This window comes from Perognathus longimembris, chromosome 3 (genome assembly GCF_023159225.1).
Source record: "Perognathus longimembris pacificus isolate PPM17 chromosome 3, ASM2315922v1, whole genome shotgun sequence".
NCBI lineage: Eukaryota > Metazoa > Chordata > Mammalia > Rodentia > Heteromyidae > Perognathus > Perognathus longimembris.
The window spans coordinates 76,315,207-76,337,497 of NC_063163.1; the positions used below are offsets into that span (position 1 = coordinate 76,315,207).

The following is a 22,291-nucleotide window of genomic DNA, read 5'->3' on the forward strand; positions in this document are numbered from 1 at the left end:
AGAATGTGCTGTGTGGTTCTCCAAGGGGGAAACTGAGGCACGGCCGATGAAGCAGCTTGTCCAGGGTCACACAGCATGTAAGGAGTAGAGCAGGGCTTGGAGCCAGGCCATTTGTAACCTGAACTCTTCACTGTCCTGTGGTGTGTGTGTGTGTGTGTGTGTGTGTGACACAGAGAGACAGAGAGTGAGTGCTTTCTGGCTTTGACCCCTCCTAAAGTCCCATCCACTGGCACAACCTAGAGAAGTGAGGCGAGCCAGGGATGCCTGGAGGCCCAGCTTGCTGAGATTTATGAGTGGATGGCTCATGGTACTGGCCCAGGGCCTTGATATGGGTCTCTTGCCCTGCTGTGCAGCACAGGGCCAACCGCCAGCCCTCTCTGGACCCTGAGTTCCTGTGTGAACGGACAAGAGACCATTTGGGCAGCACCGTGGCGTGGCCACCCTAGGGTTCAGAACCACGGACAGTTCCCGAGCCAGCCTCTCCTTAGATAGCTCTGGAGGCTGGCAAGAGAGCCAAGGAAGCGAGCCTGGAGGGGGTGGGGGACCCCATTCTAGACCCCACCTACATCCCATCTCCAGCCTTGTTCTTTCACCCTGATGTGGTGCATGGGCTGGCTTCCATCTGCTCCCACCTCCTGAGCACTGGCCCATGTGTGGGGAGCCCCAGCGAGGGAAGCTTTGGGTTGGGGCCACCTGCCCAGGAGATTTACCTTCTGGTAGGAGATGAAGTCTCTGCTGTGTCCCCAGATGTGCATGGAGTTCACTCACAGGAGGCCCTTAACCACTGTCTACTTTAAACCCACAGGCCGCAGCCTCCAGAGTTGGCTGGGCCTCTAACTTGGTCATGGGGCAGCACAGAGTCCGGGAGGACAGGGTGGGCAGAGGTCAGCCCCTTCCCCCAGCTGGGGCTCTGCAGGTCCTTAAATACCTCAGCAGCCAAGAATAGCAGCTTGGCCATTACCAAATACTGGAGCTGGAGCTGAGAATTGTGTCACTCAAAAAAAGAAAAAAAGAAAGAAATCAGATGAAGTAAGCTGGAGGCCCTCCCTCTGCCAGGAATGGGAAACCCTCCCTCCTTCCCTCCCTCTCTCCCCAGGAGAGCCAGTACTAGCTGATGCCCTCTGGAGCTCCTAGGCAGCTACAGCTAAAATGTGTTCCATCACACCATCAAGTTTTACACACACACACACACACACACACACACACACTATTTCCTACTATCTGATCTTACCCTTCTCTGATCTGCAAAGAAAGCCAGGCATAGAACTTGGGGGCATGGCTCAAATGGAAAAATATTTGTCCTGAGTTCAAACCTCAGTACTGAAAAAAAAAGAAAGAAAAGAGAAACAAACAAAACGACATAGAGCTGGGCACCAGTGACACATGCTTGTAATCCTTAGGAGGTTGGGATCTGAGGATCATGGTTCAAAGCCATCCTGGGCAGGAAAGTCCATGAGACTCTTATCTCCAGTTAACCACCAGAAAATCAGAAGTGGTGCTGTGACTCAAAGTTGTAGAGCACAAAACCTCAGGGACAGCACCCAGGCCCTGAGTTCAACTGACCCACCCCCAAAAGGAACAGAGACATTAAGCCATTCACACAAGGTCACACAGTAATCCACTCCCAGGTGTGACTTACTCGACCACCCATGCCTCTGGCCATGAAGTTTCAGCATTTGGATGGTGAAGTCAGGTAGTCCTGGGTTTGAATCCTGCCTCAGCCCCTGGGGTGCTCAATCTGTGGCACTCTGGCTTCTCTGGATTTGGTCCTTCCATGATTTGACAGTGCTGTGACTCACCCTTCCCACTCTGGCCTCCCTGCAGGATGGGAGCCTCCTCTGTCTGGGCCTGTGGGCTCTTGACGCTGCCGTTGCTGCTGCTTGTGGCTGGGGACCAGGGTGAGTTGGCAGATGGGGAGCCCATCTTTGCCCTCTGCAGGCACAGCTGGGGGTCTGAGGGACTAATAAGTCAGGATTTTTTTTTTTAAATCCCTGAGCCTCTTCCTGCTGGTTGTCGGGCTGGCTTAGTGTGTAGAACAGAATAAAACAAGAACAGATGAAAAAGGTCTTTGAACAGTCAAAAGAGAACAAGACACCTGAGAGGTTATTTTTAGTGCCGCCTGTCACTGTTGTTGCTGCTGCAGAAATGAAGTGAAAAGAGAAAAGGGGAAGAAGAAGAAGGAAAAAATTGTGCCGAGATGGATTAGTAATGTCTGCCGCGGGGGTAGTCAGGGAAATAAAGGCATGTAGGCTTCTCCCCAAAAGTGGCCCAGAGCTCCGACTTCAGAAATCCTTCCCCGATTTTGCTCGCCGTACTTGCTCGGTCTTAAGCAAGGACAGTTCCCTCTCCGAGTCTCAGTTTCCCAAATGTTCCCTAAAGAAGATGAGACGTGGCCACCCAGCAGGAATCTGGCCCCGTTATCTCCCTTGGGTTTGGGGCCAGGTGTGTGTCAGGGCCGCTGTGCGGGTTCCCTGCACTCCGGGTCCCGCGGGTGCCGGCCTGCCCGAGCCGGGCCCTGACCTTGTCCTCCCTGCCCAGGCACCCCGGGCCCACCGGCCACTGCCAGCCCAGAGAAGGGGTTCCACATGAGGAAGGTGGGCCCTGGGGCGCTGCGGGCCGCGCTGGCGGAGCTGGCCGCCTTGCCCTGCCTCTTCACGCTGCAGCCGCGGCCAGGGGCCGCCCGGGACGGCCCCCGCATCAAGTGGACGAAGGTGCGGACCGCGTCGGGCCAGCGGCAGGACACACCCATCTTGGTGGCCAAGGACAACGTGGTGCGGGTGGCCAAAGGCTGGCAGGGCCGAGTGTCACTGCCCGCCTACCCCGAGCACCGGGCCAACGCCACGCTGCTGTTGGGACCGCTGAGGGCCAGCGACTCCGGGCTCTACCGCTGCCAGGTGGTGCGGGGCATCGACGACGAGCAAGACCTGGTGCTGCTGGAGGTGACCGGTCAGTGGGCCGCAGGGGAGACGAGGCGGGGGACAGGGAGGTACCAGCGCGGAGCCCCCCCGCGGGGGAGGGGCGGGCATAGTTGAGCTCCGCCCAATCAGAGGGAGGAGCCGATTGTGGGGCATGGCATCGCTGAACCCCGCCCAATCCGGGAGGAGCTCGTTATGGGGCGGGGCATACTTGGAGCCCCAATCAATGTGTGGAGTAGGGGTGTGGCATAGCTGGGGCTCCTTCCTGTCAGTGGGAGGAGCTCAGGTCGATAGGGGCGGGGCATGCCCTGAACACCATGCACTCAGTAGGAGGTGTTGAGGTGGGAGGGGCGGAGCATAACGAACCCAGCCACTCAGTGGAAGGAGCTGAAGCTTGGAGGGTGGGGCATAGCCAAAATTCCACCCACTCAGTGGGAGGGGTCAGGGCCCAGGGGAGGAGCGAAACCTGGGCCTACCCACTGCACAGGAGGATCTGAAGTCAGAAGGGTTTGGCACAGTGTAGGCTCCACCCACCCAGTGGGAGGAGCTGGAGCCAGGAGGAGGTGTGGCCCAATCATAACTCCAACCACTTTGTGGGAGGAATTAAGACATGGGGGCAGGACTGGAGTCAGGAGGGTTCCAGGTTGTTCCTTTAAGTTCTTCAGATGAAGGAATCAAATCCAGGGACTCATGCATGCTAGGCAAGCACTTTTCCACTAAGCCACATTTCCAGCCCTTTAACACTTGTCTTTTTAGCCAAGGAAGAGATGCCAGGGTCTTTCTCAAAAATCCTGTTTTTGCTTTGCACTTTCATGTTTTTCTCAGTTTGTTTATTTGTTTTGTTTTTGTTGTCAGTCCTGGGGCGTGGACTCAGGGCCTGAACACTGTCCCTGGCTTCTTTTTGCTCAAGGCTAGCACTCTACCACTTGAGCCACAGCAACACTACCGGCTTTTTTCTATATATGTGAAGCTGAGGAATTGAACCCAGGGCTTCATGTATACGAGGCGAGCACTTTACCACTAGGCCATATTCCCAGCCTCTGTTGTTCTCAGTTTGAACTCAGAATCTTGCACTTGCTTAGGCAAGTGCTTGAACATTTGAGCCACTCCAGCAACCCCTACCTTTAAGTCTTTTTATGGTTTCCTAGTTTTACATAAGACCAATTATATTGACTTTCTATTTAAAGTTCCCTTTTAAAAGAAATTTAATATTATAAAAAAGCAAGATGATGAGTGGACACCTGATAATAAACCTTTTATTCTGTACAATTTATAATGTACAGCAATAAAAATATTTTAAAACTAGAAATAGAAGCTGTAGAGCTGGGCATGGCGGCCACACCTGTAGGCTGAGGCAGGAGAGATGAGAATCTAAGAATACACATAAATCCCTGTCTCAATATAAGAAAAATACTGAGACTATTTCAAAAGAGCAGGTTGATTAAAATATAGACTAAATAACAGTGCTAAAACATGTTTATCCAGTCCCTTTATTAAATTCTTTCTGTTGAAATCTCCAGTGGAGTTTTTCTTTCTGATTAAGAAAAAAATTAATGACTAAAGAAAAGTCTACAACAAAGTCTGCCGTAGAGTCAGTGCACAATAATTTCTTATTCAATGAATACTTTGTTGTTGTTGATTTGTGCTGGTCCTGAGGCTTGAATCCAGGGCCTGGCCTCTGTCCCTGAGCTCTTGTGTTCAAGGCCAGAGTTCTACCATGTGATTTATAATCTACCTCCACCTTTTTTTTTTTAAGTTAATTGGAGGTAAGATGGACTTTTCTAACCAAACTGAGTTTCAAGCCTTATTCTCAGATCTCAGTGTCCTCAATAGCTAGGACTACAGGTGTGAGCTACTGTTGCCCAGAACGGTAGATGGGCCTTATTGTTCAGACCAGATTGGCTTGGAAATCTCCAGCTTCTGGCCTCAGCCTCCTGAGAAGTGAGCTCACAGGCATAGCAACATGCCCAACTTAGTGTTAGCATTTTTTTGTTTCTTCCTTTACTTCTTACTTCTAATTTTAATTTTTTTCTTTTTGGCAATTTTGGCAATACTTGGGTTGCCTCGCACTTGCAAGGCAGGTGCTGGACGGGTGAGACTGCCTCCAGCTTATTTCTTAATTAACATATAATAATTGCCCATATTTCTAGGGTGCACACATTATGTAACGGTTTGATTGGGGTTGCTTGGGACATGTAGGGTTCCTTGTGATAATTTTCAGAATCTTATATTTGAAATGCACAATATTGTTCTATAACATCCAGATACTGGGGAGTTAGTTACTACCTTTCAAAACGTTGCTTTTTCCATATGTATGCCGGTACTGGGGCTTGAACTCAGGCCCTGGGCATGGTCTTTCAACAGTTTTGTTCAAGGCTGGTGCTCCACCGCTGGAGCCACGGCTCCATTTCCAGCTTTCTAGTGGTTCATCAGAGATAAAAGAGTCTCACGGACTTTCCTGCCTGGGCTGGCTCTGAATTACGATCCTCTGAGATCTCAGCCTCCTGAGTAGCTGAGATGACAGAGATGGCCACCGGTACTGGGCAGAGGCTGCCCTTGAGGCTCCCAGGCTAAGCCACCGCTGCCCCTCCGCGCAGGTGTGGTATTCCACTACCGGGCCGCGCGAGACCGCTACGCGCTGACCTTCGCGGAGGCCCAGGAGGCCTGCCGCCTCAGCTCGGCCTCCATCGCCGCCCCGCGGCACCTGCAGGCCGCCTTCGAGGACGGCTTTGACAACTGCGACGCGGGCTGGCTCTCGGACGGCACCGTCCGGTGAGGGGGGACGCGGGTGGGAGGCGGGGTGTCCGAAGCGCACAGGCTGTTCCCGGAGGAGGGGCGAGGTGTCCGGGAGCGCACCGGCCGGTCGCAGAGGCGGGGCAGGGTGTCTGGGAGTGCACAGGCCGGACCGGGGTGTCCGGGAGCTCACGGGCCGGTCCCGGAGGCGGGATGGGGTGTCCGGGAGCGCACAAGTCAGCGGCACCCACCCCTTGTGTGACCAGATACCCCATCACCCAATCGCGTCCAGGCTGCTATGGGGACCGCAGCAGCCTTCCAGGGGTCCGCAGCTACGGGAAGCGCGACCCGCAGGAACTCTACGACGTGTATTGCTTCGCCAGGGTGCTGGGGGGTAAGCGGGACGGGGGAGGGGGTCTGGGGTTCCCCGAGGCTCTGCCACTGTCCCCGCCCCCATCTCTCCCCAAATCCCTATGCAGCTCCCCTAAGCCTGCAGCTGAGGTCGGGAGCACCACTTCCCTGAGCTCTCCCACCTTCCCTAATTGTCTGCCTGTCTGGGTCCCTACTAGTCCCCCTGTGCCAGGCCGGGGCCTATGGGGTGGGACCTCCGTCCCGGGCTCTGTGGAAGGTCCCCTGATCGCCTCCCGGCCCCTTCCCCGCAGGTGAGGTTTTCTACGTGGGCCCCGCCCGCCGCCTGACCCTGGCGGGCGCCCGGGCGCAATGCCGCCGCCAGGGCGCCGTGCTGGCCTCGGTGGGACAGCTGCACCTGGCCTGGCACGAGGGCCTGGACCAGTGCGACCCGGGCTGGCTGGCCGACGGCAGCGTGCGCTACCCGATCCAGACGCCGCGCCGGCGCTGCGGGGGCCCAGCCCCAGGAGTGCGCACCGTCTACCGTTTCGCCAACCGCACAGGCTTTCCCCTGCCCTCGGCCCGCTTCGACGCCTACTGCTTCCGAGGTGTGCGCGCAGAGGCCACGCCCTCGAGGGAGTGTCCCGAGAGACCACGCCCCCACAGCCAAGCTCTGGTGCCAACCACGCCCACTTCGGGAGAGTCGAGTGGGAACCCCTTCCCCCCTCCCTGCCTATAGAAAGCCACGCCCACAGCAGGTTTGCCGTTCTGTAGAGCCATCACTTAGAGACCCTACCTCCCCTGGGCGGAGGCACGGAGGGGTGTCTCCAGGTGGACACGCCTCTAGGACCGTCTTCTTGGTGAGAGCCACGCCCCTATCCCCGTGGGGGGGGGTCTCGTGCAGGCCACGCCCATGGGCGTGTCATTCGGGACCTTGCTGGGTGTGTAGCCCTGCCTTCACGAGGCCACGCCCCCTCAGGCAAGTCTTTGAGGCTACTGAGCTTGGTGTTGGGGGAAACGGGGCCCTGAGGGGCCACATTCTTACCCGGCTGTGTTTCCTGCATCCCGAGTGTCTAGAACCCCTGAAGCCATGCCCGGGGCATGGGGCCACACCTACGGTCTCACCTGCGCCTTGACATGCGCTTTGACATGTGGTGGGGCCCACAGCCCACCACAACCCAACCCTAAGGGGCTTGTGGGGATGTGGGTAGACTTCCAGCGGAACTTCTCGCACAAGCTCTCCTGCTTTCTCCTACAGCTCATCACCCCACGCCACAACATGGGGACCTGGAGACCCCCTCATCTGGAGACGAGGGGGAGATGCTGTCGGCAGAGGGGCCCCCAGCTCGAGAGCTGGAGCCCAGCTTAGGGGAAGAGAAAGTGGTGGCTCCCAGCCTTCAGCAGTCTTTGGAGTCCAGTGGAGAAGAGGAGCCCCTGGTCCTAACAGAGGAGCCGAACACTCAAATGCCCTCCAGCTCTGCCCCTGGGGACTCCAAACGGGCTTTGTGGCCCGCCAGGGTGCTGTGGCCCAGCACAGTGGCCCCCAGCCTCAGTAGTGGGGGCACCACAGGGGCGGTGCCCACAGAGGAGGCCCCAGAAAGCTCCACACCCAGGCAGAGAGGGCGCTTCAAAGGGCTGAACGGGCGCCACTTCCAGCAGCAGGAGCCTGGCCAGGGCCTACAAACCACCGTCCAGCCACCTACCCCCAAGCATGTGGGGAACCACGTGGAGCCTCCCACCTCCACGGAGCCCACAGAGGCCATGGGTGGAGTCCACAGCCCTAGTCATTGGGATGTTCTGACCAATGAGGTGGAGGTGCCTGCAGCAGGTAAGCGTGTCCCAGGTCCGAGGTCCACCTGGGGAGGATGAGGCTGGGAGGGTGGACAGAGATTACCATTGAGTCCCAGCTGTGTCCCCTTGACCTCAAGCAGCCCCTCTGGCTGGGGCCAGAGAAGATAGTCTACAGCCACTGAAACACAATTGTAATATTACTCCCTTTGCTTCCCAAGTAGCTGGGACTACAGGTGCACATAATCACTGCCCAACTAGTTTATTGATATGAGGTCTCACTAATGTTCTGCCCACACTGACCTTAACCTTCAATCCCAAGACCTCTGCCCCTCTAGTGGCTGGGATTATGCATGTGTGTGACCACTCCCGGCTGTATAATTATTCTTGGTATTACAGGTGTCGTGGGTGGCAAGAGGCCTTGGCTGTGGCCCTTGACCTCGACCCCATCCAGCCTTCCAGCCTCCAGCAATAGTCCTGAGCCGAAGCTAGATGGAGCTGAGATCCCCATGGGGGAGCCAGCCACCGCCAGCTTGCTCAGGTGGCCCTCAGAGTCCACTGCCTGGGCATCCAGCCCTTCAGAGAGCCACAGCACAGCTCCAGGGAAGGCATTTGGCACGGCCAGCGCCCCAGACCTCCCCGTAGCAGCCATGCTGCGGGCCCCAAAAGCATGGCCACAGTTTCCCTCTCCAACTGTGCCCACCAAGGCCACCGAAGTCACCAGGCTCCAGGACCAGGGCTTGGTTGTGACGGCTGCCCCCTCTGCCCTAGCCATCGGGACCCCCCTGGAGCCTCTGGACCCAGCAGGGCAGGGAGGAGGTGCCCTAGCCACCACAGGCAGCCAAGGAGAAAAGCAGGGGGTCCCTCCCCAGGCAGCCACCGAGACCCCTGTGCCAGACTATGGAGAAGTTGGGGCGATTGGCTCCACTCAGCCTGGCGAAGCTGAGCACACTAGCTCTGGCCCGTGGCCGCTCATGGCTAGGAATGTGACAGATTTCTCCTCCACTGAACCCATGAGCCCTCAAGACACCTCAGATGTGGAGGCCAGGGTCACCCACACAGCAGAGCACCCCACTACTGGCCCAAAGGGCAGTGGGGAGCGCATACTGGGAGCCCACCTTGGCACCAGCGCCCTGCCTTCATCCTCAGGGGGTCCTGGGGTCACCGCTAGTCTGGAACCTTGGGGTTCTTCAGATGGCCACACTATTGGGGGTCCCACAGGGTCTCCAGTCACTCTGAGCCCCCATGGATCTGGGGGGACACAGGAGCCTAGGTCTCGCATGCTGGAGGTGCCCAGAAGCCCCTGGGGTGCTGTGGATATGAGCGATGAGATACCCCCCACATCGCTGGGCTTGGGGGCTGAGGCTGGCATCCCAGACCCTTTGAAGCCAGTGTCCACCAGAGTCCAGCCCCATCCCTGGGGAGAGGCCCCAGGGGTGACCTGGGGGGATCTGGGACCTTTGGCCCCTCCGTCTCAGAGTGGCCCACCGCCTCCCCCCGGGACAGTGGCCTCCATGGGTGACACTGCCTCCGTGTCCTCGGGGGAGTCTGCGGCACCATGGGATGCATCCAGCACCCTGCCGCCTGTGTCCCCCGGCGTGATGGAGGCAGAGATGGACGTGGCAGCTGAGGATCCAGGCCTGGAGGGGTTCTGGGAGGAGGCAGCGAGTGGGGAGAAGCCCACCCCACCTGGGTCCCCTGCACAGGAGAGCACAGAGGAGGGTGAGTGCCCAGCCCTGGCCTCAGCTGGCCTCATCTGGCCTCATCTGGTGCAGTGTGGCTGGAAGCCCGGAGCAGGGAGGACAGACAGGGGCTCTCCAGGAATCTGGGAGATTTTTATTTTAGCTGTAGACTGGTGCTCTACCACTTAAGCCCCACCTCTACTCCCGGCTTTTTGCTGGTTAATTGGAAATAAGTGTCACAGACTTTCCTTCCCAGGCTGGCTTTAAACTGCAATCCTCAGATCTCAGCTTCCTGAATAGCCAGGATGAGAGGTGTGAGCCACAGGTGCTGTCTGTTAACTTCCTCCCTTTTTCCCCCCATCCTTTGATGGTTGGGGTGGGGTAGCTGGTGGGGCCCCATCGGGTACTTGGCACTCGCTGCATGTGTGCCTGAGCTTGACGAAGAAGCACTTAGCTAGCTAGATTCCCTCTGTCAGCGCCTAACACGGCCTTATGGGATAGCTTCTAGTGGGAGTCTCGAATTGTAAGAAAGGGAAACTGAGACAGTGTTCAGGGGACGGAGGGAAGGAGGTTAAAGCTAAGGCTGGCACTTGAGTCCAGGATGGCTGAAAATGAGGTGTTGTGGGCATCCTGAGGGAGGGAGAAGTGGGGGGCACCTTGAATGTAGATGAGGTCCATGGTGGAGGAGAGATCAGGGTGCAGGGTGTCGGGAGGGAGGAGGTTGGAGCTGACCCTGGCCTTGAACTCATAGCCAGCAACCACGGGGGGTGTTATGGGGGAAGGCCCCAGGGCTGGGGGAGGGGAAGCAGGCGCTGCCCTCCCTTGGTGGAAGCAGATATGCTAATGAAGCCAGAAATAACACCAGGCAGCAGGGAGCGACTGAGTCACCGCCAGTCTGTGGGCAGGTGTTGGCAGTGCGAGCACCTGTTGGGGCTCACGCGTGTCACCCCAACAGCCCCCTTTCCTCTCCCACACCCATGTTTGCACATGTGTGATGGTCACCATGCAGGCCATGTGCATGGGGTACACAGCACACACAGGGCAGAGGACAGGGACAGGACAGACACAGCCACTGGTGCTGGGTGAAATGCTTTTATTTCCTAAAGTAATCAGATCAGAGAAGGGAGAGCCAGGTCCCTGGTGAAGATCCCTCAGACTAAGGGGTGAGGTGGGGGGCTTATAACCACAGGGAGGATTCAGAAAAGGGGGTACAGGTCAGCCAGCATGGGCACTTCCTGGAGCTTGTCACCAAGGGGCGGCAGAGAGGAGGTCGGTGACCATGTCTGGGAAGGGAGGGAGGTGACAGGTTTGGGGGGGGGGGGGGTTACGTGCTGCTCACTGGAACCCAACGCCCCAAGAGCAGGACCACAACAGTCAGTTTGAGCAGCACAATGTCCTGAGCTCTGTGTGCCCTGTCCCCTTCATAGCAATGCTGGGAAGTATAAAGTCATCGCAATGGCTGGGCACTGGTGGCTCACACCTCTCATCCCAGCTACTCAGGAGGCTGAGATCTGAGGATTGAGAGTCAAAGCCAGCCCAGGCAGGAAATCCCGCCAGACTCTTACCTCCAATGAATCATCAGAAAACCAGAAGTGGTGCTGTGGCTCAAGTGGTAGAGCACCAGCCTTGAGCAAAAGATCTCCAGGACAGTGCCCAGGCCCTGGGTTCAAGCCCATGACTGACAACAATAACATCATAACAATGCAACAAATCTTGCCCTATTCACCCCACAGCCCCCATGGACCCCTGCGAGAACAACCCATGCTTGCATGGGGGGAGCTGCAGTGCCAACAGCTCCACTTACGGCTGCAGCTGTGCCCAGGGTTTCACCGGCGAGAACTGTGAGATTGGTGAGTGCCCAAGGGGCCCACCCTGCCATCACCCTTCGACTCAGAGCCCCAAAAAGCTCCTTCACATCACATATACGTATAATACACACACACACACACACACACACACATATACATGCACACATATATGTATATATACACAAAACCTGGTGCTGGTGGCTCATGCCTGTAATCCTTGCTACTCAGGAGGCTGAGATCTGAAGATCATGGTTCAAAGCCAGCCTGAGCAGGAAAGTTCATGAGACTCTTACCTTCAGTAAACAAAGAAGAAACCAGAAGTGGTGCTGTGGCTCAAGTGATAGCGTGCTAGCCTTGAGCTGAACTGTCACAAAGCCACAAGTGGCACTGTGGCTCAAGTGGTAGAGTGCCAGCCTTAGGCAGAAAAGCTTGGGGATAGCGCCCAGACCCTGAACACACACACATGCACTTACACACACACACACACACACACACACACACAACTAAAAGAAATGAGAGGGGCTGGGGATATGGCCTAGTGGCAAGAGTGCTTGCCTCGTATACATGAAGCCCTGGGTTCGATTCCTCAGCACCACATATATAGGAAAAGCTGGAAGTGGTGCCGTGGCTCAAGTGGTAGAGTGCTAGCCTTGAGCAAAAAGAAGCCAGGGACAATGCTCAGGCCCCAAGTTCAAGCCCTAGATTGACCAAAAAAAAAAAAAAAGAGAAATTGAGTCTCAAGAGAAGAATTAATTTGAATCCATCTCTACAGGCAAACTGAACACTTTTTTGTGGGGTGGGAATGTGTCTCTAAAATGAGCTGCTGTGAATGATAATTTATGTTAATCATGCAAGGTTTCACCCCCAGCCTACGCTCTCATTAGCTGGTGGGGCCCTGACTCCGCCCCCTGCCCCCTCTGGCAGGCCGGCTGCCCTCTGACCTCTCTCCCTCCCTGGCAGACATGGATGACTGCGCCTGCAGCCCCTGCCAGAATGGGGGCACCTGCATCGACGAGGTGGCCGGCTTCGTCTGCCTCTGCCTGCCTAGCTATGGGGGCAGCCTCTGCGAGAAAGGTGGGTCTCCCAGCTGCGCCCCCAATCTCCATGGACAAACACACAGGATGCCTCCCCTTCGGGTGGCACTGGGATTCGAACTCAGATCCTTGATCTTGTGAAGCCAGTGATGCACCACGGAGCCATGCTCTCTGGCCCCGTTTTACATGGATTATTTACTTGTTAAACCTATTTCAGGGGCTGGGGATATGGCCTAGTGGCAAGAGTGCTTGCCTCATATACATGAGGCCCTGGGTTCGATTCCCCAGCACCACATATACACAAAATGGCCAGAAGGGGCGCTGTGGCTCAAGTGGCAGAGTGCTAGCCTTGAGCAAGAAGAAGCCAGGGACAGTGCTCAGGCCCTGAGTCCAAGCCCCAGGACTGGCCAAAAAAAACCAAAAAACTATTTCATTTTGGGCTGGGGATATGGCCTAGTGGCAAGAGTACTTGCCTCGTATACATGAGGCCCTGGGTTCAATTCCCCAGCACCACATATACAGAAAATGGCCAGAAGGGGCTCTGTGGCTCAAGTGGCAGAGTGCTAGCCTTGAGCAAAAAGAAGCCAGGGACAGTGCTCAAGCCCTGAGTCCAAGTCCCAGGACTGGCCAAAAAAAACAAAAAACAAAAAACTATTTCATTTTGTTTTATTTTTGGTGCCAAAACTGAGGGTTGAACACAATGCTTGAGCTTTCTACGCTCAGAGCTGACACTCTACCACTTGAACCACAGCTCCACGTCTGGCTTTTTTGCTAGTTCACTGGAGATAGGAGTCTCACATGTATTTCCTGCCATCCTCGGATCTCAGCCTCCTGAGCAGCTGGGATTATAGGTGTGGGCTACCAGCCCGCAGCACTGATTACTGTTGAGACAGGGTCTTTCTTTGGCCAGGCTGTGGCCGTGTGCACTCTACGTGAGCACTCAAGTATAGAAGTGAATGAGGAAGGGGCCTGGGTCATTCCCATCTTTGGGGTGTGGGCTGGGGCCATGGCTGGTGACCTAGGTCAAGCCCCTTTACTCTCCCCCACCCCCCAGACACAGAAGGCTGCGACCGAGGCTGGCACAAGTTCCAGGGCCACTGCTATCGATATTTTGCCCATCGCCGGGCCTGGGAGGATGCAGAAAGGGACTGCCGCCGTCGGGCGGGCCACCTGACCAGCGTCCACTCGGCCGAAGAACACGGCTTCATTAACAGTAGGGGTGGGGGTGCTGCCTGATGGAGGCGGGGGGTGGTGGTGGTGCTGTTGTTGTCCAGGGAGCAGGGTATCCCTGGGGCCTGACATTGACCCTTTCCTCAGGGGGTGGCAGCCAACCATCAGGCTCCAGCCCCGCCCTGACCAGCCTTGCCCTCCTGACCCCACCCCCACCCCTGCAGGCTTTGGGCAGGAAAACACGTGGATCGGCCTCAATGACAGGATCGTGGAGCGGGACTTCCAGTGGACAGACAACACCGGGCTGGTGAGTGGCGATTTTGGCCTCAGTTTACCCTCATGCCATGGCCTCAGAGGAACCTGCCTCTATCACCAAGCCCACTCCTGCCCGCCTCCATAAGGACTTGCTCTTTCTTGCCTGGCCTCAACGGTGCCTCCGGCCTCCGGGCCTTTGCATGTGCAATGACACAGAGTGTTGGGCACTCTCTTCCCTGTCTGGATCCTCCTCACCTTGATTTCTTGATTCTCCCATTGCCGCCTCCAAACAGGCAGCCTAGGTTTCCAGGCCTGTATTACCTTTTATTCTCGAAACAGTGATTCAGGCAGGAGAATGAACCTAAGTGTCGAGGAGGCCTGCATGGAGAGGCCCTGGCCTCCTACCTGGAGGAGGGCTGGCCCGGGTGCTGCAGGAGCACAGTGGGGAATAGGCTGGGTAGTGCCTGCTGTGGATAGAGGGCGTGGAGTCCCCAGGGAGGGACACAGATCCCTGGAGTGCCGTCCACTTCCTCTTCCTGCAGCATTATGAGAACTGGCGTGAGAACCAGCCTGACAATTTCTTTGCCGGTGGGGAGGACTGCGTGGTGATGGTGGCCCACGAGAGTGGCCGCTGGAACGATGTTCCCTGCAATTACAACCTGCCCTACATCTGCAAGAAGGGCACAGGTGCTCCCTCCCCCTCCCCCACCCTCCCTCCCTTCTTCCCAGCTGTCTATGTTTCTTTTCCAACTGTCTGATACCCCATTTCCATCACCCAGTTTCCAGTTGGCCAGTCAATCTTATTGATTCTTAAGAACTCTTTACATAGGAAAGAAGTCATTTGTCTATCTTCTCCTGTCTACCTCTTTTTTGTTTTGTTTTGTTTTTGGCCAGTCCTGGGCATTGAACTCAGGGCCTGAGCACTGTCCCTGGCTTCTTTGTGCTCAAGGCTAGCACTCTGCCACTTGAGCCACAGCGCCACTTCTGGCCGTTTTCTGTATATGTGATGCTGGGGAATTGAACCCAGGGCCTCATGTATATGAGGCAAGCACTCTTGCCACTAGGCCATATCCCCAGCCACCTGTCTACCTCTTTTTTCTTTCTTTCTTTCTTTTTTTTAAATACTTTGGTTTGTTCTTGCTTCTCTTAGTTTGGCAATTTTTTTGTCCTCACCTGTGATCCCAGTGTGTTGGGGGAGGAGACTAGGAGGATTGTGATTTGAAGCCAGCCTGGTACTAAAAAAAAAAAAAAAAAGTTAGCAAGACCCTCAACTTAAATACCATCCCAGATACTGCAAATAAGAGGATCATGGTCCAGGCTACTTTGGGCAAAAACCTGATACCCTGTCTTAAAAGTGACTAAAGCACAAAGGACTAGAGGCGCGTGGTCCCATGTGGTAGAGGTCTGGCCTGGACTTCACACTTCAGGACCAAAAGCCAAGCCTGTCATCCTAGCTACTCAGGCTGAGCTCTGAGGATTATGGTTCAAAGCTAGACCAAGCTGGAAAATCCCTCAAGCCATGAGACTCTTCTTTCCAATTAGCTAGCAAAAAGCCAGACAGAGGGCATAACTCAAGGGGTAGAGTGCCAGCTTTGAGGGAAAGAAAGCCAGTGAGAGGGGTGAGCCCTGAGGTCAAGCCCTGGTAGTGGAAAATAAGAAAGAAAGAAGGGCAAAAAGGAAGGAAGGGAGGAAGGGAGGAAGGAAGAGAGGGAGGGAGGGAAGGAGGGAGGGAGGGAGGGAGGGAGGGAAGAATGGAAGGAGGGAGGGAGGGAGGGGAGGGCAGGAAAGGAGGGAAAGGAGGAAAGGACGGAGAGAAAAGGAAACTAACCAGGCATAGTGGCCATGCCTGTAATCCCAGACTCAGAGGGCTAAGGCAGGAGGGTCATGAGTTCGAGGCCAGCCTGGACTACCCAGCAAGATCTCATCTCAAACCCATAACTATGTGAGGTGTGGAGTTGAAGGGAGCCCAGCCCCAGCCACCCCCTGACTAGGGTGCTGTGCCCCCAGTGCTGTGCGGCCCCCCACCCGTCGTGGAGAATGCCTCTCCGGTTGGCACGCACAAGGCCAAGTACAATGTCCACGCCACTGTCCGCTACCAGTGCCACGAAGGGTTTTCCCAGCAGCGCTCGGACACCATCCACTGCCGGGGCACGGGCGCCTGGGACCTGCCCCGCATCATCTGCTCCAGGCGTGAGTGCCCCTGCCACCTGCCCTCCCTCCCACCATGTGCCCTGCCACACCCCCCAGGCCTGTGGCTTCTCCTTTAAGCATCCTGTCACATCCAGGCCTGTGGTGCCCTCCTGTAATCCCAGCCACTCCTCCTGTGTGGCATGAGCCACACAGCCCAGAGAGGAAGGAAATGCAGGAGGATCTTTCTCTTTTTTTGTGCTTCATTCCTTCCTTCCCTCCCTTCCTCCTTCCCTCCCTCCCTCCCTCCCTCCTTTGTCCTTCCTTTATTTTTTGGTGCCAATACTGGGGCTTGAACTCAGAGCCTTGCACTTTTTCCTGTCTGTTGTAGGGCTTGAACTCTGGGCCTGGGCACTGTTCCTGAACTATTTTGCTCAAGGCTGGTGCTCTACCACTTGAGTCACCACCACTTCCAGTTTTCTGGTGGTTCATTGGAGCTAAGAGTCTCATGGACTTTCCTGCCCAGGCTGGCTTTGAACCATGATCTTCAGATCTCAGCCTCCTGACTAGCTAGGATGACAGGCTTGAGCCACTGATGCCCAGCAAAGGGCCTTGCACTCTTGCTTGGCTTTTCCACTTGGGGCTGGTGCTCTAGCACTTGAGCCACAACTCCACTTCCAGCTTCTTTCCTGATAAACTGGAAACAAGAATCTCTTGGACTCAGGGTCTGAGCACTGTCCCTGGCTTCTTTTTGCTCAAGGCTAGCACTCTACCACTTGAGCCACAGCACCACTTCTGGCTTTTTTCTATATATGTGGTGCTGAGGAATCGAACCCAGGGCTTCATGTATACAAGGCGAGCACTTTACCACTAGGCCATATTCCCAGCCTAAGAATCTCTTGGATTTGTCTGTCCAGGTTGACTTTGAACCACAATCCTCCAGATCTCAGCCCCCTGAAAAGCTAGGGCTACATACAGGGCATGAGCCATGATGCCTCGCCCAGGAGAACATCCTTTTCCAGCCCCTCTGTGCCTCCTCAGCTCCTGCCTGCTCACATAGCCTTGCAGGTCAGCTGCGTCTGACCTGCCCCCCCACCCCACCCTCTCCCCTCACTAGCCCTTGCCTGGCCCCTCTCTTCTCCCTGCAGCCCGAAGATCACACCGGATTCGCCGGCACCGGCACCACCACCTGCACCGGCACCCTCACCGCCATCATAAATCACACAAGGAGCGGAGAAAACACAAGCTCCACCCGGCCGAGGACTGGGACAAGGACGGAGGGAATTTCTGCTGAGGAGCAGGAAGGAAGCAAAACAAGCAAGCACAGCCACCCCCACCCCTCCTTATGCCTGTCCTAGAGCCCAGAGAGGGGAGAGGGGTCCAGGAGCCCCCTAGCCCCCAGCCCCCGCCATATCCCCACTCACGATCCTGTGTAAAAAGCTCCTTTATTCTCTTTCTTTCCCATGTGAGGTCCTCTTAGCCTTGTGTCTGCAAAGTCCCTCCCACCATGGCTGGAACCGGAGCCTCTCTCCTGGGAGGGAGGCTGGCCTGGGCCTGGGAGCCACTACCTTCCTCACCTCGGTTCTGCCTCTGTTTGCCAGGCCAACTTCCCCGTGTTGAACTAAGGCTTTGATTGAGGGATGAGTCTACATTTGGGTTCATGTGAAGGAATCGTTTTGTACAGTGGGGATTCAGGCTCAGTAAACCCTTTTTATGTCCTTGGTCCAGGATGAAGCCTTTGCTTCTCCCTGGAGTAGAAGATGGTGCCAAAATCCAAGTGCTTGGATTGGGTGGTGGTGTTTCCTCTGGCCTGAACTTCAGCCCCGAGTTCAGACTGGGTGCTTGGTGCACAGTGCCATGTGGAGTTGAAGTTTAGTTGTACAGCACCCACCTGGGTGACATCTGGTCCTGAGGTCTGGTGATCCCCCCTCCTCTCTCGCCTATGTGACAGGCCTCACACATGCAGAGGAGAGAAGTTTTGGGGGTTCCACGAGCCAGGTTGCTCCCCCTCCATCTCTCAGGGAAACGAAGAACCTCTTTTCTAAACTTTCAAGGAGGTACCAAGTTTTCTAGACCACAACCGTGTATCCTGCCACCCCTTCTCCCCTCTCCCCATGATCCCATCCCAGCTGGGGGGCCAGAACACGCGACGTGCTGGTGGCTATTAGCTGTCATGGTGTAGGGAAATGCGCAGCATTAATACTAACACATGCACACGTGTGTGCACACACACACACACATAGTTGTACAATTTTTTTTAATGGGAAAGAACTTTCTCATCTCTGAGCCAGACCCTAGCACCCACCTCTTGGATCCCTTGCGGGGGGGTGGGGGGAAGACACGGAGTTTTTCTTCCAAGTCTGCTGTCTGCTCCCACTCCTTCCACTCTGGGTGAAATCTGAGGTTTTTGGCCACCTCACACCCACGGGTAGGCTGGTCAGTGGTGAGTGCTTCCTCACCCAGCAGCCTGCCCAAGGCACTGTGTGCATCCCAGAACCACAAATAAACAACTTTTTTTTTTTTTAAGAAACAGTTATAAGGGTCAGGAGTGTGGCCTAGTGGTAGAGTGCTTGCCTAGCATGCATGAAGCTCTGGATTCGATTCCTCAGTACCACATACACAGAGAAAGCTGAAAGTGGCACTGTGGCTCAACTGGTAGAGTGCTAGCCTTGAGAAAAAGGAATTTAGGGACAGTGCCCACACCCTGAGCTCAAGCCCCAGGACTGGCAAATTAAAAAAAAGAAACAGTGATAAAAGGACCTCTGCAGGAAGGCAACACAAGCCAATGCATGGGTAGGGGATCAGTATACAGAGAAATGTTAACTGAGCCTAGACCCCTGCTGTGAAGTCAGAGTCACACATGACAAAAAGAAAATCACAGTGAGAACCAAGCTAAGCATTCACCATCCCCTTGAACCTTCTCAATGGCCCTGTGACTCATAAACCATTTTGTAGCCCTTTTTTTCCCCAATTATTTCACGGCCAAGAGTAGAGAGAGGATCGAATCCTCCTCCTTCCCCTTCCCCTTCCCCTTCCTCCTCCTCCTCCTCCTCCTCCTCCTCCTCCTCCTCCTCCTCCTCCTCCTCCTCCTCCTCCTCCTCCTCCTCCTCTTCCTCCTCCTCCTTCTCCTCCTCCTCCTTCCTGTGTCCTGCTCTGTATTTCAGGCAGAAACCAAAAACATCATCACCATCATCATCTCTCAGGCACACAGGCAGAGTTAGGAATTAACTAATAGGTGCTAATGGCATACTCGGCCCTGGTCCTTAGCACTCGGGAGGCCCTGGATGTAGGCCTAAGGCTTCTAGGTTGAAAAGAACAAAGACCATAACTCATCCATGCTCTACCATGGCTTGGAGCTGGGGGTACCAATCGTTTGGGGCCTTGCTGGGCACTCCCTGCCCTGGCCTCCCACCCTTACCCTTCCTCCTTCACCTCCCCATCTTTCCTGGAGTGGGTTTTTTCGGTCTTTTGCTCTTTCCCTCCCAAGGTGCGTGTGTGCCTGCGTGTGCCCTCCCTCCTGTGTGTGTGTGAGCGTGCATGTGAGCAGCTGTGGGTTCTGCTGACGTGCCCACAGGCCTGCAGACTCTGATACTGTGGATGCGTTGATGGACTTGTTGGACATTTTAATAAATTTTTTTTAACTGTTCCTCTTTGCCCAAGCTCACCTCTCGTGGCTTTCATGTCATGTCATTCATTCATTCACTAAGGTGGTGGGTCTGTGTGCGTTGTACACTAGGAGAAAGTGGGTTGTCAAGTATGCAAGCGGATGCCTCTAGAAGAAAGTGTGAGAAACTTGACATGCCTCTGGAAGGAGAAGCAGATAGTGGAGGCCAGGAGAGGGGGAGTGAAGTTTCCTCTGGAAATCTGGCTTCAGGAAAGGTTTGATTCCTGTAATTATCATCTAGCACTTCTCAGACCTCAGGGACCTGCATCAACAGCATGGCCGCCCCCCTGGAAGGAAGTCCTTCGCCCAATGTGGGTTCACTGGAATCCAGGGATGCAGCCTCCTTGGTTGGCATGGGCCCACACCCACAGGCATGGACCAACCAGAGTTGCCCATGGAGATGGGCCATGGCAGTCATTGGCTAAGCTCAAGGGGTGGAGATAACCCTTCTGAAATGTACAAATGCAAGGTGAAACCTGGAAGTTGTAGCCCAAGGACCTGGCTAGGAGTTTTTACCTTAGAGGGTAGTGCCACCCACACCCCAAAATCTCCCTTTGAAGGCATCTAGAGTCCCTGGGCCCTAGGTTCCCACATGTGTGTGTGACTGGGGGTCAGAAAGGGGTTCAGCCACATCAGGCTCTGGAGGGGTCTTGGAGCTCTCAGAAATGGGGTGTCCACATTCCAGGAGAATGGGAAAAGCTGGGCATGATTGGCAGAGAGCTGGGTTATTCCTGAGAGCAAAGAAAGCCTGAATATGGACGACTTCTGACCATTTACCAATGCGTGGCAAAAACTGTGTAAATCTGAGAATGACATAATCTAAAGTCCCATCTTTGGAGTATTGGGGGCCATTGTCAAATTGGTACTGCGGCCAGACTTCAGTGCAATAATAAATTAGGTGTTTTCGGTTGATGCAGTCTTTAAGGAACAAGACATTCAATGAGTACAGAAGGCATTCCAAATGGGTTTCCTGCTTCAGGGGTGACTTGCCAGCACCCCATTAGAAGCATAGAAGGAAATACATTTGGTGAGTGAATGAGAACTTATTGGATAGAAGCAGTGTCTTCTGCTTTGGAGGCAACCAGGCCCTGGGCCTGAGAAGTTCTGTAGTGTGGTACCACTTCTGGAAAGAGAGAGCAACAGAGAGACCATAGAACAGCTTCACTCACCCGAGGAAAAGTAAAGGGTGTGGACTGCCGCCCAGGCACAGGCCAAAGATGCCCACCACTTAGATAATGACTTTCTAGTTGGAGCAACAGCCATGCCCAGGGAAGAGCCCAATGGGAATGATCAAAGTACGTAGCCCATAAAAGAGAACGCCACGTGACATTCAGGCAGGAAAGAAAAATTTATTCCTGAACTGCTGGTCTGTGGCCGAGATGACATGTGGCTGGAGAGAAGGGGTGACCCCTGCCCCGCCCTGCCTTATCTAGGGCAGGGGTGGGGAGGTGTGGCCAGGTGAAGGGAGGTGGCTGCTTCTAGGTATGCCACTTACCTAGGTAATGTAGGTACTGGGTGGAGGCTTTAGACAGGTGGGGGCATTTGCCTGGAGCCTTCCCAGGGTGGACCTTACAGGTATCCTCAAGACAAACCCCATTGGAGAAACCAAATCAGGACGTTTCCTTTTTGGCTTATAACGAACTCTCAAAATTCCCCGCCCTTCTCCCCCAGCACTGGGCACCCTTTCTCTCCTGCCTGGGAAAATCTTCAACCTTACTGCCCTGGGTGTGCCTCATTTTATGACCTCAGGAGGAGACCCCCAGGGGAAAGAAGTCTCCAGGGGGGAGGGGAGAAGGGAACTGAGGGAGAGGTCTCCCCATGGGATCCCAGCTTCCAAACCCAAGCAGCCCCATGGATCCCCCAGCCAGGGGCTCGGAAGGAACCACAGCACAGGCTGCCTTGATTTCTCATTCATGAAAACAAAGGTTTATTGAACCCTGGCTATTCACACTGCCCTTCTGGGGACATCGCAGATCTGCCCTGTTACAGAGAAGAAAAGGGGGTGCACAGGAGTTTTTGTGCGTTGGTGAACCAAAAGCCAGAGGTCAGATTCCAACCCAAGTTCACACCCAGTTTCAAAGCTCAGAGGTGGGCTTCCCAGAGGCAGAGGTGACAGGAAGGAGCACCCTAGGGAGAGTCCCCCAGCTGCTCCAGGCAGGACCTCAGAGCTGGGGTTCCCCACAACTGGGCGGCCTTGTCTGTGAAGGCCTCCAGGAGCTGGCTTGCCACACTGGGCCGGGAAGGCCCCTCTGGGGGAGGGCAGTGCAGGCAGGGATCCGGGAGAGTGTGTGTGGTGAGGGGGGTGGGGGGTATCAGAAAACAAAGCCAGAGCTCGGTGCTTGCAGCAGAGAGCGGCCGGGCATGCTCGCACACCCGGCCTCGGTGTGCTGGTGTGCAGTGCAGCAGGAAAGATGCCTGGGCAGAGCTAGGAGAGCCGTGCTGGGCTGCCTGGCCTATGGGGGGGCAGCCGCCCCGGGACTCCAGAGGATTCTGGGGGCGTGTCTGGGTCTGGGCCCAGCAGGTGAAGGGGCTGACACGGGAGGGGGCTGCCATTCCTGAGCCGGGAGGCGGGTTGTCATGGGAACTGCGTCTCCACGGCGACAGCGTGGCGGCCCCTGTCAAGGGACGCCAGGGGGACAGGTGCTGTCCCTGTGGACAAGGTCTGGTCTCCATGGTAACGGCTGCGGGGCACCAGCCGCCCGGGGGTCGGGCTGGGGGGCACGGGGAACGCAGTGACCCACTTTGCACGGTGACAGCAGAGAGCCGG

At 55.6% G+C, this 22,291-nt stretch overlaps 1 protein-coding gene across 1 annotated transcript; it reads left to right on the top strand.

Annotated features, from left to right (window-relative positions):
• Positions 1-1,825: 1,825 nt before the first annotated feature.
• On the top strand, positions 1,826-17,154 carry Ncan (neurocan). Its single transcript, XM_048340695.1, has 14 exons — positions 1,826-1,898; positions 2,539-2,946; positions 5,513-5,687; positions 5,915-6,042; positions 6,311-6,604; positions 7,255-7,824; positions 8,184-9,506; positions 11,200-11,316; positions 12,235-12,348; positions 13,363-13,521; positions 13,703-13,785; positions 14,276-14,420; positions 15,741-15,923; positions 17,009-17,154. Exons 1-14 carry the CDS (start codon positions 1,826-1,828, stop codon positions 17,152-17,154), a joined length of 3,918 nt encoding a protein of 1,305 aa, XP_048196652.1.
• Positions 17,155-22,291: the final 5,137 nt, after the last annotated feature.